The 15,891-nt window shown below is 48.0% G+C and overlaps 1 protein-coding gene across 3 annotated transcripts; it reads left to right on the forward strand.

Moving 5' to 3' along the window:
• The first annotated feature begins 243 nt into the window (after window positions 1–243).
• Window positions 244–13,741, forward strand: LOC310757124 (neural proliferation differentiation and control protein 1-like). 3 transcript variants are annotated; one of them, XM_083602319.1, is made up of 9 exons: window positions 246–505; window positions 1,632–1,784; window positions 2,246–2,359; window positions 4,204–4,419; window positions 5,864–5,930; window positions 8,395–8,479; window positions 9,251–9,333; window positions 11,101–11,191; window positions 13,465–13,740. In XM_083602319.1, exons 1-9 carry the CDS (start codon window positions 433–435, stop codon window positions 13,528–13,530), a joined length of 948 nt encoding a protein of 315 aa, XP_083458445.1. In that variant the 5' UTR covers window positions 246–432; the 3' UTR covers window positions 13,531–13,740. The 3 variants fall into 3 exon arrangements, with proteins under 3 accessions (XP_083458446.1, XP_083458445.1, XP_083458444.1); XM_083602318.1 differs by having other exon boundaries at window positions 247–505; window positions 11,098–11,191; window positions 13,465–13,739; XM_083602320.1 differs by lacking the exon at window positions 11,101–11,191 and having other exon boundaries at window positions 244–505; window positions 13,465–13,741.
• The last annotated feature ends 2,150 nt before the right edge of the window (window positions 13,742–15,891 follow it).

Genomic DNA, 15,891 nt, shown 5'->3' on the forward strand with positions numbered 1-15,891 from the left:
CTCCCCTAATCTCTAAACCCCCATCTGTACTTTCATTGACTCATATCCATTATATCTGCTATGCAAGGCTCCATCTCTGTCTCCAATCAACCTGTCAATCCATCCAGCTATTCCTCAATATGTCTGTCCCCCATTCCTCCCCCACCTTGACAAGCCCTCAGCATTTTCCTTCCATCTATCTAATTCTCCATTCCTGCCTTTCACTCTCTCCCCCCCCGCCCCCCCGCCCCACGCACCCCACTCCTTACACCCTCCCATCCTTAGTTCATTCATAAAGATCCGCAGTCCCTCTCCCGGCCAGCGCCAGGTCTTCTCACGGATCCGACTATATGCCAGCAGCTGCAAAGGGGGGACAGCCCCCTGCGATAACTGGTTTGGGGGTGGGGGGAAGGCTTAGCTCACCCCACCCACCCTGATTCATCTTGAAAGGAGATGCAGGGCAAAGCGATACGATGGCTGGGGTTCTTCGCCGCCCTGATAGCTACGGGGGCCAACTGGGAAGCAGGTGAGGGGGGCACCTGGCTGGGGGGGGGGAAGGATGCAGGATCGTGGGGGTAGCGGGGGGGGCGGGAGGGAATGGGAGCAGAAATGGATGTGAGTGACAGGTGAAAACAGGAGAAGAAAGGGGCAGATGAGGGAAAAGAGGAGGGGAACAAAAAAGGGGGGATAAATATCCAGCCCGTTAGAGCGGAGGAAAAAATGGGGGCGGGGGGGGGGAGCAGGAGAGCAATAAAGGAGATAAAAGGGGGCCGGAGGTTGAATGGGAAAGCATAATACGCGAGGTCCCCTAGAGCGCAGACCCAGTTCTGGCGCTAGGGAGCCCGGGAGTCTCGGCACCAGCCCTTTCTGGACCCTTTGCTCTACGAACTTATAAGGCTGCCTGTTTATCATCCATCCCATTGGATCTGAAGCCCCTTTCAGCTAAATGCCAAATTGGTTCGGGGATGGGTGAGATGAGCGTGGCAGCACTCTGTACATGTTCTTGCCCTGATTGTTATACACGCGTTCCAAAAATGAATCCTGGCATCAAAGCCCAGGCTCAGATTAATTCCTGACTACTTTTCACCCAGAATTCTGTTCTCTGGTCTAAAGCACTAGACCCCTTTTTGGATAACTTTGGACATCTTGCTTTTCACCTTCATTGGCACGGCCCTGGAGACTGAAATGTTGTTAAAGGACAAAGACATCCTGGTTGCCCAATTTCCCCAAACTGCTAGCCCTCCCTGCTTCGTATACCCACCCCTTTGGAGAAAAAAAAAGTTGATTCTTCCCTTGCTTTGTTTCCTTCAGAGATTAACAGCTCTGTGACAGGTAACCATTCAACAGGTGCAGTTCCTCCCCATATAGAGATACTGAGATGGTAAATGCTCTCTACCTGTTTGATCCCTGCTTTTGTGAGGCCCGCAGGAGCCCTGGGTGAAGGAAAAGAAGGTGGCAGTCCTGTTTTCTGACTATGCTTACACTTTTGCACATTGAAATGAAAAAATAACAAGAGAGGATCTTTGTTCAATATGAAATGCTGAAGACAGGGATGTGATAAAACTTCTGCGCAAGAACAATGCTGGCTGGTGCATCTGGGTGCCCCTGTTGCAACTTTTTTCAGAAAGCCATAACATTTATTTATTTTTCAGACCCCCTCTGCCCAGCCAAGTACAAAGTCAACTGTCTGCTCCGTCAACGTCTGGGCTGCGGGCCAGAAGGAGCACCTACCTGCGGCCCTTGCTTCCCCAATTATGAGGAGGACTCTAGCGGAAACTGCGTGCAGAAGAAGGTCCCTAAGCAGGGTGAGGTCTGTGGGGAGGGGGGAGGGACCTGGGGAAGAGTCCAAGGGCTTTAGAGGGACAGCTGAATGGCTGAGAAGACTGGGAGCAGAGAGGGGATCTGTAAAAAAGGTAAATGTAAATGACCCCTGGACAGTTAAGTCCAGTCAAAGGCGACTATGGGGTGCGGCGCTCATCTTGCTTTCAGGCCGAGGGAGCCGGCATTTGTCCACAGACCGCTTTCCGGGTTATGTGGCCACTGTGACTAAACCGCTTCTGGTGCAACACCGTGATGGAAACCAGAGCGCACAGAAATGCCGTTTACCTTCCCACCGCAGCGGTACCTATTTATCTACTTGCACTGGTGTGCTTCCGAACTGCTAGGTTGGCAGGAGCTGAGGCGGAGCAATGGGAGCTCACCCCATCGTGCAGATTGTGACAAAAGGCCTGGTTTTCTCTCTCAACACCTTCTCTCTTTTTTTCAGAAAGCAAAACAAAAGGCCAGAAGAAGCCCAAAGACCTGCTCGCTCTCATCCTTTCCCTCTTGGCCAAGCATGAGAAAGGGCTGAAGCCCTCAGACATGGAGACCACTTGGCCTGGTAGGCGAAGCCAACAGACGCACCTCTTTTCCCAGCATATATAGGGAGCTGCCTTATACCAAGTGAGATGATTGGTCCATCAAGCTCACTCCCAGCATTCCAGACCCACTGGCTGTGCTGAAGGGAGCTGGAGTCCGTGAACATCTGGGAAGGTCACCGTTTAGCTAGTGTTGTCTTGAAGGCTAAAAACTATGACTGTCCTATGAGCTATTTAAACTTAAGGAGCTGATAAGAATACAACACAAAAACAGCCCAGGTGGTCATCCCACTGTTAAGTACTACATGTTTTCCCATTGGTCCCTTTTTGATAGCTCCCTGGACCACATCTCCTTACCTTTGATGATGGATTTCTCCTGGAGATTCAGACTGGTTGTTCTGAAGGGTTTCCCTGAAGAACAGCCTCATTCGAAACACATTGGGTCTAGTAACTGGTTTCTTGCTGATTTATTCAAAGCATGTTGACCATGCTCTTCAGCAGAAGCGTCTTAGGGAGCCTTTTCAGCTGTTCCACTAGGGGGTGATATAATGCAGGGAGTAAGGGAAAGATTTTCCAACTAATTTAAGGTGCCTCCAGACTGTCACTATTTGCCGGTTGCAAGTACGTAGTAGAAGTCTAGGTTTATGCAGTTGAAGAGCTTCTGTCATCCTACTGTAACCTATCCACATAATAATAATAATAATAATAATAATAATAATAATAATAATAATATTATTATTTATACCCCGCCCATCTGGCTGAGTTTCCCCAGCCACTCCCAGTCAAGTGTTAAAAACAATACAGCATTAAATATTAAAAACTTCCCTGAACAGGGCTGCCTTCAGATGTCTTTTGAAGATAGGATAGCTGCTTATTTCCTTCACATCTGAAGGGAGGGTGTTCCACAGGGTGAGCGCCACTACCGAGAAGGCCCTCTGTCTGGTTCCCTGGAACCGCCAGAAGGCCCTCAGCGCTGGACCTCAGTGTCTGGGCTGAACGATGGGGGTGGAGAGGCTCCTTCAGGTATACAGGACCGAGGCCGTTTAGGGATTTAAAGGTCAGCACCAACACTTTGAATTGTGCTCGGAAACGTACTGGGAGCCAATGCAGATCTCTCAGGACCGGTGTTATGTGGTCCCGGCGGCCGCTCCCAGTCACCAGTCTAGCTGCCGCATTCTGGATTAATTGCAGTTTCCGGGTCACCTTCAAAGGTAGCCCCTTAAAACAACAGCATTAGACTTCGAGTGGTTTGGAAAGGGACAGTGCACTGAAAAATCTGGCATGGACAAATAATTAACGGGAAGGTGCAGGTAAATAAACAAGAATTCTGGATGACTGCTCACAATATTGTATAACCTCTCTTGCAAACTAATCAGGATGAATACTTGATAAAGACCAGACTTAGTGCACAGGAACTTCCTCCCCTCCTCATTTGTGCATCACCACACCCTCCTCAAATCTGCTCCTGGAGGGGAGGTCAGGAGAACCCCCAGAACAGAATATGGTGGAGGAGAGGAGAGATTGTTCTGTTGACGAGCAGAAATGCTTGGCATAATCTAATGAGCACCAGGTTGAATGCAACCCATAGGCTCAACTCCTCTGTTAGGTCCAATCTGAGGCAAACAAACTCTCCTAGCTCAGTCGGTAGAGCATGAGACTCTTAATCTCAAGGTTGTGGGTTCGAGTTCTGCATTGGGCAAAAGATTCCTGCATTGCAGGGGGTTGGACTAGAACAAACCTTGTGGTCCCTTCCAGCTTTATGATTCTATTAATGCAACTCATTGTCTAACCTCCACATAAGCTTTGTGCAAGCAAATCGGCTCCATAAATAAGAAGACTTTATTTATATTGACACCTTGCTTTTCAGGCAGCATGGAGGGGTTTGATCCACCCAGCTCCCCCACTTCCTTCCCCACCTCTTTCCCCCCAAACGCCTCCTACTCTGTGAGCGGCAGCCCAGCTTCTTCCGAGTCGTATGAAGACACCCCAGTCTCAGCCACCACGCCCCCCACAAGAGTGAAAGTGGATTTCAAGCAAAGGTCCCGACCTCCGGCTACAAGTCTGAACAAAGCGGTGTCGCTTAGTGAGTAGGAGCTATTCTGCCAGGATGTGGGGGGGTGGTGGCGGCGAGGGAGACACAGGAACCAGGCTGCTTGGAGAGTGGGAATGTGGGGTGTGGCGAATGGATGGCTTTAATAGAGGGTTAGACAATATCATTGGGGTGCATGGGGTGTTAGAGGAGGGGTTGCACCTCTGTGGGGGGGGTACATCATGCTTCTTCTAGGATGGTTTGTCACCTTGCACTCAGCTCTCACCTGCAGCTCCTAGAAGCTGCCAGCATGCAACAGCAGCCACATCTGGGAACGGCTTTGAATGGCTGGCTAAACCAGTTTCTGAAGAAGTGTGCATGCACACAAAAGCGTATACCCAGAACATGCTTAGTTGGTCTCTAAGGTGCTACTGGACAATTTTTAAATTTATTTTGACTGTGTCAAACCAACATGGCTACCTACCTGAATCTGGCTAAACCAGGTGAGGGGAGCCGACGGGTCTCAAAGCCTTAGTGAGTTAGGGTCCTCCCCTGCATGCAAAGACAGGCTTCAATGGACTGAGCGGATGAGACCAATTGTGGGTCAACCAGTCAAGAAGGCAGTTTCTGCACATGCTGTAGAGAAGAAGAAGAGGAGGAGTTTGGATTTGATATCCCGCTTTATCACTACCCTAAGAGTCTCAAAGCGGCTAACGTTCTCCTTTCCCTTCCTCCCCCACAACAAACACTCTGTGAGGTGAGTGGGGCTGAGAGACTTCAGAGAAGTGTGACTGGCCCAAGGTCACCCAGCAGCTGCATGTGGAGGAGCGGAGACGCGCTCTTAACCACTACACCACACAAGAGGGGGCAGAGGGGGCTCGTCCACCTGGGAAAAGAGCATGGGCATAGCAGCTGCCCCCCTAGATCAAGCAAAGCAATAGAAATACTTAACTAACTTACCAGTCATGTCATTTCTGCCCCACCCCCAACAAAAATCCTGGCTACGTCCATTATAGTCCACCTCCACTTTTGGGAGTTTGGATGCTTCTGAATACTAGTACAGTGGTCCCTTGGTTCTCAAACTTAATCCGTTCCAGGAGTCCATTCGACTCCTGAAACCGTTCGAAAACCAAGGCGCAGGGTCCGATTGGCTGCAAGAGCTTCCTGCGCTCAAGCGGAAGCTGTGTCGGACGTTCGGCTTCCGAAAAACGTTCGCAAACCGGAACACTTACTGCCGGGGTTTTGGCGTTTGGGAGCCAATTTGCTCGACAACTAAGCCGTTTGAGAACCAAGGTACCGATGTAGCTGGAAATCGCAGGGAGGGAGAGTTCTGCTGTGCTTAGGTCTCCTGTTTGCAGCTGGCCACTGTGAGAACAGGACTCTGGATCAGATGGGCCGCTGGTCTGATCCTGCAGGCTCCTCTTCAGTCCTTATGTGTTTGTTTCTAGAGGTGCTCCTTTATATCTGACACTCAAAGGGTTAACTGTGGTCCTTACAGCTCTCGTGGTGATGTGCACAGTGACAGGGGTTTCCGGACTGGTGGTTGCTGCTATGTGCTGGTACAGGTAGGAAATGTCCTCCCCCCCATATTTGCTATGATGATGATGATGATGTTAGCACAACGATGTCATTGGTACTTTACGAAGTTCCGCAAGCCAAAAGACCAGTCGTTGCTCCCAATGAGTTTAAAATCTAAATTCATTCAGGGACAAAGTCAGCATGCGAAAGAGAGAAGCAAAAACAAGAGAAAGGAGTGAGGCCTGCAACAAAATGTTGCAGCACAGAGAGCCTTTTGTTCAGGATGCCAGCTGCTCCCTCGCCCCTGGTTTCACATTCTTTCCCCCAGCAGCCAGCCTGTGTACACACTGCAGGTGGAATTCAACATAGTGCAAGGAATGAGGTTGGCTTGCACAATGGGACGTTCCCTCCTCTACCCCCCCCCCCCGCCCCATACCTCCTAAACCTGTTCTGGGATCTCCTCCAGCCCTCCAGAGCACAACTGGGGGGGCGGGGTAGGCGGGGGAGTCCTGTTACACAAGCCAAACTGGTTCCACGCTCACAGCAACTTAATAGAATCCTGCCCCACACATTTGAAGCACGTGACTTCCCCCCAAAGAATTTTGGGAACCACAGTTTGTCAACGGCGCGGGGAATTTTCAGCCCTGCCAGAGGTGAACTGAAATTCCCAGGATTCTTTCTGGGGAGAAGCAATGCACTTTAAATGTGTAGTTTGCATGCAGCTCAACATCCAGTATTCTGGGAATACGGAACATGTTCAGTATACATTAGAGTTGTCAGGTTCCCATCATCACAATTACATCCCCCCCCCACCTCTCTTCAAATGTACTTTGAACTCTTCCAAATCTTGGGACTCCCCCAACTCTGCTGATACATTGCTATTGTGCATGAGTGGTGCAATTTTTTGCTGGGACATAATGCAAGTCCTTGATTTCTTATCACGTATCAAGAACCCCCAAGTATGACTCTGTAGAAAATCTATAATTTGTTGCCTTCAGACCATAATTCCATTTACCTATTAATGTGAACGGGAGATAATGTCTAACTGAGATCTCTGCAGGCTGTGTGGTTTTTTTCAATTTGAGTTGGTATACACAAGTTAATATGCAGTTTGTACGTAATTAATTGCATTTGCTTTTAAATGTTGAGCGTTCAAGTGAGGGATTGCCTTTGTTGTTATAGCTCCTTTGAATAATAATTGACCCAAACAAGCTAGACTGTTTTGAAAACCAAATTCTCCAGTGTTTTTTTTTGCAGCACCTTGAGATACAGTTGCTCTGGGGGTGTTTTTTTGCTAGATAGCCATCAGCACTCACAACACTGAGCGTTTGAAATAAAGGGAATGAGATTAGATAGGTGAAAACACAGTTACATAGGGTTGGCTTCTATAAGGGACGATGAAACAGTTTTGAGACATAAGGTTTTGTGAAAGAGATGAAGCAACAGAGAAAATGCGTGCAGCAACAAAAGGCCAGAAGAGAATGGAAGGAAGGTAGCCTTACCTTCTGATGCAACATCCCCAGAGATTGCTTCTTCAAATGTTTTTATTTATTATATTTTTAACTGTCCTACCTGTCAGGGTTGCATACATTGTCTCCCCCACCCTACCCCCAGATTATCCTAGTAAGGACCTTTTGAGGTAGATTAGAGCCTTCATGTGGTCGGCCATTGCAGCTAGAGGACCTCTGGGGTTCCTTCCAACTCTACAATTCTATGATTCTACGACTGAGTGGGGATTTAAATTTATGTCTTTCTAGCCAAAGAGCGAGGGACGTGGGTGGCGCTGTGGGTTAAACCACAGAGCCTAGGACTTGCCGATCAGAAGGTCGGTGGTTTGAATCCCCGCGACGGGGTGAGCTCCTGTTGCTCGGTCCCTGCTCCTGCCAACCTAGCAGTTCGAAAGCACGTCAAGGGGCAAGTAGATAAATAGGTACCGCTCTGGCGGGAAGGTAAATGGCGTTTCCGTGCGCTGCTCTGGTTCACCAGAAGCGGCTTAGTCATGCTGACCACATGACCCGGAAGCTGTATGCCGGCTCCCTCGGCCAGTAAAGCGAGATGAGCGCCACAACCCCAGAGTCGGTCACGACTGGACCTAATGGTCAGGGGTCCCTTTACCTTTACCTAGCCAAAGAGCAGTGATCTAGCCATCACTCCATCTTGGGGCAGGGGGGGTCACACACGATATCTAGAAGCCTTTTTTCTTTTTGCAAAAGATATCGGCCATTTCTTTCACTCTGCACATGCCCCAGGGCCCTCTTTTTTTAATCGTACTCTTGATCTCAAAAGGCCCATATGCTGCAAGCAAAATATCTCCCTCCCACCCCACTCCACACAGAAGGAAATGGGGCCTGCCTGGGTTTAAAAAGCAGGAATATGAAAATGACGCAGGGAGGCTGTTCTCACGAGAGCTTTTGTGGTGATGCTGTAAACATGTGCCAAAACTCAGATTGCGGACTGTGAGGTTGTTTGCTTGCCATGCATAAAAAAAACCATCATACGATTCCTTTCCAGGCTACAGAAGGAAGTACACTTGACTCAGAAGATGGCATATGCAGGCAGCCGGGGGAACCAATACCGATATCATCAGCCCAGCGCAGTATGTGACTTTGCCATTGGTTGAATGCTCACTTGGGGCGGGAGCTGCTGGGAGCCCCTGCCCCCCTGACAGCCCTCAGATCATCACTTTGGAACCCAAGGGGGACATCCAGAGAACCTGAACAGGGGGAGGGAATCAGGAGCAGGCGAAAGTCTGCAATTCTTTAAACCGAGTTAAACTTTGGAACTCGCTGCCACAAGATGCAGCGGCCACCAACTAACTCACCACCTGAGAGCTATATATTACCTCTCGTATCGGGAGCAGTATATGCCAGTGAGCTTCCCAGCATCAGTTCGGCTACTGTGGGAAATAATAATAATAATAATTATTTATTTATACCCCCGCCCACTCTGGGCGGCTTCCAACTGAATATTAAAAACAACACAGCATCAGACATTAAAAACTTCCCTAAACAGGGCCTCCTTCAGTTGTCTTTTAAAAGTAAAATAGTTGTTTATTGCCTTGACATCTGCTGGGAGGGCGTTCCACAGGGTAGGCGCCACTACCGAGAAGGCCTTCTGCCTGGTTCCCTGTAACTTTGCTTCTCACAGTGAGGGAACCACCAGAAGGGCCTTGGCACTGGACCTCAGTGTCCGGGCTGAATGATGGGGGTGGAGACGCTCCTTCAGGTATACTGGGCCAAGGCCATTTAGGGCTTTAAAGGTCAGCAGCAACACTTTGAACTGTGCTCGGAAATGGGAAGCTGTGCTAAATAAGCCTTTGTTTTGGTCCAGGCCGGGCTATTCTTACATTCTCTCTGATCCCCTCTAGTACATGGACTCCCGACTAGCTCAGTCGTGCCAAGTTCACCACTATCAACATCAGAAGAAGCTTCTCACCACAACCAGTGAGGAGTAAGTGTGCTCTTTTCCACATCTCTCCGTGGGAGTGGGAAGGTGGGGGCCGAGCAATCACTAAGAGCAAAAAGGGGCTGGTTTCTGGTTAAACTTTCAGTCCCTTGAAAGTAGCTGGAAGAGGCCCCCCCCTGGCCTGGGGCCACTGCAGATGTTTTGCTGGGTGGGGCAGGTGAAAGTTGCCATTCGAAACATCTGGCTGGAGAAATTTCACACTGAATGTCTTTTCAGGCTCCAGGCATAGTCCTGATTATTCTCCCCCGTCTTTTAAACCACTTTTTAAAAGTGATTTAACTGTTTTAACTTTGTTGGGTTTCCCCCACTTTAATCTCTGTTTCCTTCGATTTGTTCCCAATCTTTTTATTATTATTATTAAATTTATTCATTTGGTTATTCAAATTATAATTTTACAGAAATATACCAAACATAGATCATAAAAAAACAAGATTATCCCATGTTATTTATCATTTCCTTCTGCATCTTTTATGATAGTCCAAATCTTTTACTTCTCCATTGTATCCGGAATTCACCCTTAAACTACAAGTGATATTCCAATCCTGCTAACAATTTTAACTGTTTGCAATGGTCTTTAAAATAAGTTACAAATTTTCCCTAATTTGTTCCCAGGCTTAACTGATGTCATTTTTCCTTTTTATAACACTGGATATTGTATATTTTATGTTGCAAGCTGCTCAGAGAACTTATTTGTAGCCTGCGGAGTAGCTCAGTCGGTAGAGCACAAGACTCTTAATCTCAAGGTTGTGGGTTTGAGCCCCATGTTAGGTGAAATTTTTCCTCATTGCAGGGGGTTGAACCAGTTGATTTTACAGTCCCTTCCAACTCTACCATTCTATGAGCTCATCAACACAAAGAAGTCCTTCTTTTTTCTGATCCTGATCCTATACTAGACTATGCTACGCCAAAATGTTTAAATGTTTCTTTGATTGTCCTTGAATCTTCCCACCCCATCCTTTCCTGCCACACCGCAGGAGTAAATCCAGGAACCGGGGGTGGGGAGGATATATTTTTGGAAAGCGGCTGGAACCTCTAGCAGTGGTGTCCAAACTTTTTTCTTTCTTTTTTTATATATATTTTTGTTAGATTTTTAATATATCATTTTCAACAGTCATTCAACATAGGTCACATCTTATACAATTTTTTGGACTTCAACCACATCTGAAAATTTTCCAGTTTTTTTCACTTAATTTACATTTCTTAATTTCACTATTGCTTTTAATTATCTATTAACTCTCTCATCATAGCCCTCCTTACAATATTTCATATATTCCTCCTTACAAAACTTCTTGCAGTCCTACTAGCGTAATCTGTTGATTACAGTTGCTTTTCAAATAGTTCGCATATTTATTCCAGTCTTCTGAGAATCTCTGGTCCTGCAAGTTTCGAATCCTTCCTGTCATCTTATCTAATTCTGCGTAGTCGGTGTCCAAACTTTTTTCAAAGAGGGCCAGATTTGATGAAGTGAAGGGCCGTGAGGGCCGACCAAAGGGCCACCCAAAATTGTTGACCTTTTTTCAGGATTGAAGTTGTGGAGCTTTTTTTAGGGTTGAAATTGTTGAGCTTCTTTTAGGATTGAGGGTTGTTTTTTTTTAGAATTTTAGCCAGGAAATAAACAGCCACAGGGGGGCCGGATTAAACCAACCGGTGGGCCGGATTAGGCCCCCGAAACGGATTTTGAGCCATGCCTTCCTAGGGGTTTCCATTTCCTGAGGTCCCTCGTCTCACACTGTTGTCTCCTTCCTTCAGCAGAGAAGCCCCCAAACCAGTAGAGCAGCTCTCCACAGAGTCAGAGACTGAGAACGGAGATTATACTGTGTACGAGTGTCCAGGACTGGCGCCGGTATGTATGGCAAGGGCCCAGGTTCAGTTTCTTGGCATCTCCAGGTCAGGCCAGTGTTGGCAGTCCTGGCCTAGACGAACAGATGATCTGTCTCCATATAAGGCACCTTTCTGTGTGATTTGGAATGCTTCTGTGTGTGGTGTGTGAAGGGCCAACCCAGGGAATTTTGCCACCAGAGGCAGAAACCTTGATGCCACCCCTGCCCTCCTGCTCCTTGCTGCCACATGGTGCCTGACACTCACCTCTGCCAGGTGCTTGCTGCCGCCTGCTCCTGGACCCTGGTGGCAGTGGGGCAGTCCTTTAAAAGGTAAAAAAAAGTAAAGGTAAAGGACTCCTGGACAGTTAAGTCCAGTCAAAGGCAACTATGGGGTTGGGGCACTCATCTTGCTTTCAGGCCGAGGGAGCTGGTGTTTGTCCACAGACAGCTTTCTGTGTCATGACTAAACCGCTTCTGGTGCAATGGGACACGGTGACAGAAGCCAGAGTGCACAGAAACGCCATTTACCTTCCCGCCACAGCAGTACCTATTTATCTACTTGCACTGGCATGTAATCTAGCCCGGAGGTTACTAGAGGCATGAATCACATCAACAAGGTGAGATTCATTTATTGAAGGTGGTGAAAGGCACTTCAGGAATGCTGGTTCGATACTTGCTCTTTCAGGGCCTGCATAATCTTCTCTACAACTAATCAAATGTAAATTTCCTGGACATGAGAACTACCTACCCCCAGTGCCTCCATTTTGTCAGAATTCAGTTTTGGTTGATTGGCCCTCCCATTGCTGAGTCCAGGCATAAATTTTAACAAAGAGAAACAGAGCAGTGGCATATTGAGGGCATCCCACAGCAGTGGGGAGACTGTGGCTCTCCAGATATCCTCATCCCTGACCACTGGCTGTGCTAAGTGGGGCTGAGGGGGGCAGGAGTCCAAGAACATCTGCAGAGCCACAGTTTTCCCACCCAGTTAAAGAGTGTGGAGGGCAAGATGAAACTTTGCAGAGCTCTATAGCATACTGGGACGCGGGTGGCGCTGTGGGTTAAACCACAAAGCCTAGGGCTTGCCAATCAGAAGGTCAGCGGTTCGAATTCCTGTGACGGGGTGAGCTCCCGTTGCTCAGTCCCTGCTCCTGCCAACCTAGCAGTTCGAAAGCACGTCAAAGTGCAAGTAGATAAATAGCAAGATGAGCGCCGCAGCCCCAGAGTCGTCCACGACCGGACCTAACGGTCAGCAGTCCCTTTACCTTTACCTATAGCATAGGCTAAATAAGGTTGAGCAGCAAACTCCCAAAGTTACTTTCTGAAACCAATCCTGTACAGTGGTACCTCGGTTTAAGAACAGTCCAGTTTAAGAACGATTTGGTTTACAAACTCCGCAAAACTGGAAATAGTGTCTTGGTTTGAGAATTTGGTCTAAGAATTTGGTCTAAGAACGGAATCCGAACGGTGGAAGGGCACCAGCGGTGGGAGGCTTCATTAGGGCCTTGCTTTAAGAATGGTTTTGGTTTAAGAACGGGCTTCCGGAACGGATTAAGTTCATAAACCAAGGTACCACTGTAGATGGGAGTAGGACCACTGCGCCCCCTGCTCCAACCCACACAGCAGATCCAGTAGGAGATCATGGTTGGGCCTTTCAAAAGCCTCAGAGAGGAGATCGAAGATAAAGCAATCATGCTTGCACTGCCTATCTCTCTTGTGCAAGAGGTCACACACGGGGCAGTGAGAGCTGTTCTGGTGCCACCCCTTGACCTGAACCTGAATTGAAATGTCTAGAGATAATCTATCTTCCAATTGTGCCTGGAGCCAGACGCCTGCAATCTTCTTGAACACCTCACCTGCAAAAAACAAAACAAAAGCAGGCTATTTGGAACAGGGTTGTTACAATTTTCTGAATTCAGGGTGGGTTTCTTAAGAAGTGGCCACACAGCTGCCTCTTTCAAGTAGGCCAGAACCTCACCCTCTTGAGATGTGGCATTTATTATCTCCGGGAACTACTCAGCGAATCCCTTTTGGCTAGCTGCAATTAGCCAAGGTGGGCAAGGGTCAGGAAGGGTCAAGTTGCCAGCCAAACGCACCATGTCTGCACCGACTGAAACCGGTGCCGTAAACTCAGACTAGACTTCATATTACATACCTGAACAGGAATTATACCAGGACAGGCACAGAGGTCAGAGGGGATATGATTCTGCTGCACATGTGGGTTGGCCGCTGGGAATTTGGTTCCTTTCCTTTTCCAAAAATGCTTTGATTAACAACAACTCCTCTTCTCTTTCTGCAGAGTGGAGAGATGGAGATCCACAACCCTCTCTTTGATACCTCCACACTAAACCGATGCCCTCCCTAAGTGCATATTCTCTCTCTCTCTCTCTCTCTCTCTCTCTCTCTCCTTTCTCTTCTCATCCACATCTCCAACTCCTGGATTAATAGAGGGATGATGCAGCTTCAGAGTCATAAAAAAACAAAAACAACCCACTCCCATTAGATTGTCCACCTTTCCTCTTTAAAGAAAGGCAGCTTTGGTATGACTGACCCATCAGTCTCTCTCTCTCTCTCTCTCTCTCTCTCTCTCTCTCTCTCTCTCTCACACACACACACACACACACACACACACACCATCCCACCTTCATCTTCTGGTTCAAAAGGGGGGAAACCGGCATTAGGATCTATATTTTTAGAAAATATAGATCATCTTCAAATCCACATCTAGAGTCTCTGGTATTTCTTTCTTTGCTAGAAAACCCTTTTTTCAAGCTCTCCTGATTCTATCTACCTGGAAGCATTGAGCCTAGAAAGCTGTGCAAGCCAGGGGCGAAACGAGGCTTTATTTCGCCCGGGTCAAAGGCCCAGTTTGGCACACCCACACATTTGCGCGCACGCAGAGACTGAGAGCCTGAATAGCTCCCCTCTGGAGGCTTCACCCTGGGCAAAAAAACCTGGCTAGCCCTCCTGTAGCTACGGCTCTGTGTAACACATACCCTCATTTGAGTAGAGGCCATGGACGTCACTTCATTTCTTTATAGAGCGCACCAATTGCTTTTTCCCCTTTACCCAACTCCAAGCGATGTACAGTGTTAACAGGTCGCACTCAGCGGAACCTGAAGCAACAGCATCAGAATGGTTATCGCTGCCCAACGTAACGGTGGCAAACATTACAGGAAAAGAGAAAAAGAGCATTGGCAGGAAGAGAAGAGAAGACACCCGGTGGGTCTTCATGGAGAGACTGTTCCCTACTTACGGTGCCACTGCTGAAAAGGCCCTGCTCCATATCCTTAGATCTCATCTCTGCGTGGACTATAGAATCCTGGGCTCAAGCTCCTTTCCCCAGATGTGCATGCGTGTCACCATGTTTATATGACTACCTAATTCCGTGTCTATCAACGATGTGGAATCTGCACATGTAAGAAGCTTGCACAACCTTCTCTGCCCGACTTCGAATTGCCTCTTGCTAATTATGCCTTTCCCGCCGTCTGGTCTTGTGGCTGCCTATGCTCCAGAAGTCGAACATGGGTTGGGATCCGTGCACTGTATGTAATAGCGCTGTACCTGTGTCTCAGTCAAATGTGTTGTTCTATTTACTTCCTCCGCAGCAAGTGACCTGGCTCACTTGCTCGAGTCGCTCGTAGCCGCAACGGTGCTCGTTCGCAACTGCTCTCTGCTTGTGAGTTATGTGGGCTGGGGGAGAACGGACAGGCAGGGTATTGTGTTGACAAATAACCACAACACATAGCATCTTTGTACAGCACTCATTGATTTCATGGCAGGACTGAGATCTGAGCAAAAGGCTTCCAGCTCACCTGTGCTCTATATGGTTGCCGTATGTCCAGAATTTCATGGACATATCCAGAAAACTGCAGTTAGCAGCAGTGTCCAGGTGGAAACTGGCAAATGTCTGGGATAATCTGGACGTATGGCAACCCATGTCTGCAGTGTCGTTTTTGCCAATTTTCCATTAAACTAGCTCAAATATCCTCAACAACTTTGGCCAAAAAAAGCTCAGCAACTTTTCTGTCTGGATTTAACCCTATCCTAGACCAGCCTACCTGGTGATTTCCAGCTGTTTTGGACTACAACTCCCATCTGTGCTGGCTGGGTCTGATGGAAGTTGTAGCCCAAAACATCTGGAGGGCACCAGGTTGGAAAAGGCTAGTCTAGAGCCACGCAGGTATGTGGCTTTGCACAGTGGCTTCTAACCAGCTGCCAGCCACAGTACAAGCCCCCAAATGGATGAGGACCTCCTGGAATTCAACCAGCAAATTCTGCCAGATATTCAATCTTACTGCATGACAACAATTGAGTCCTGCAAAATACAGTGGTACTTCTAGTTACGAACTTAATTCGTTCCGGAGCTCCGTTCTTAACCTGAAACTGTTCTTAACTAGAGGCGGGCTTTCGCTAATGGGGCCTTTTGCTGCCACTGCGCCGCTGGCACACAATTTCCATTCTTATTCTGGGGCAAAGTTCTCAACTCAGGTAACTCTTCCAGGTTAGCGGAGTTTGTAACCTAAAGCGTTTGTAACCTGAGGTGTTTGTAAATCGAGGTACCCATGTACAGTGGTACCTCAGGTTACATACGCTTCAGGTTACATACGCTTCAGGTTACAGACTCCACTAACCCAGAAATAGTGCTTCAGGTTAAGAACTTTACCTCAGGATGAGAATGGAAATCGCACGGCAGCAGCGGGAGGCCCCATTAGCTAAAGTGGTG

Source organism: Podarcis filfolensis (genome assembly GCF_964270895.1).
Source record: "Podarcis filfolensis genome assembly, chromosome: 2".
Classification (NCBI taxonomy): domain Eukaryota; kingdom Metazoa; phylum Chordata; class Lepidosauria; order Squamata; family Lacertidae; genus Podarcis; species Podarcis filfolensis.

Excerpts from the sequence above, each read along its gene's own strand:
- LOC310757124 (XM_083602318.1), top strand. The coding sequence starts at position 433 with ATGCAGGGCAAAGCGATACGATGGCTGGGGTTCTTCGCCGCCCTGATA. Across the intron at positions 2,360-4,203 it reads CATGGAGACCACTTGGCCTG|GCAGCATGGAGGGGTTTGAT; the intron begins GTAGGCGAAGCC and ends CTTGCTTTTCAG. Across the intron at positions 5,931-8,394 it reads GCTGCTATGTGCTGGTACAG|GCTACAGAAGGAAGTACACT; the intron begins GTAGGAAATGTC and ends ATTCCTTTCCAG.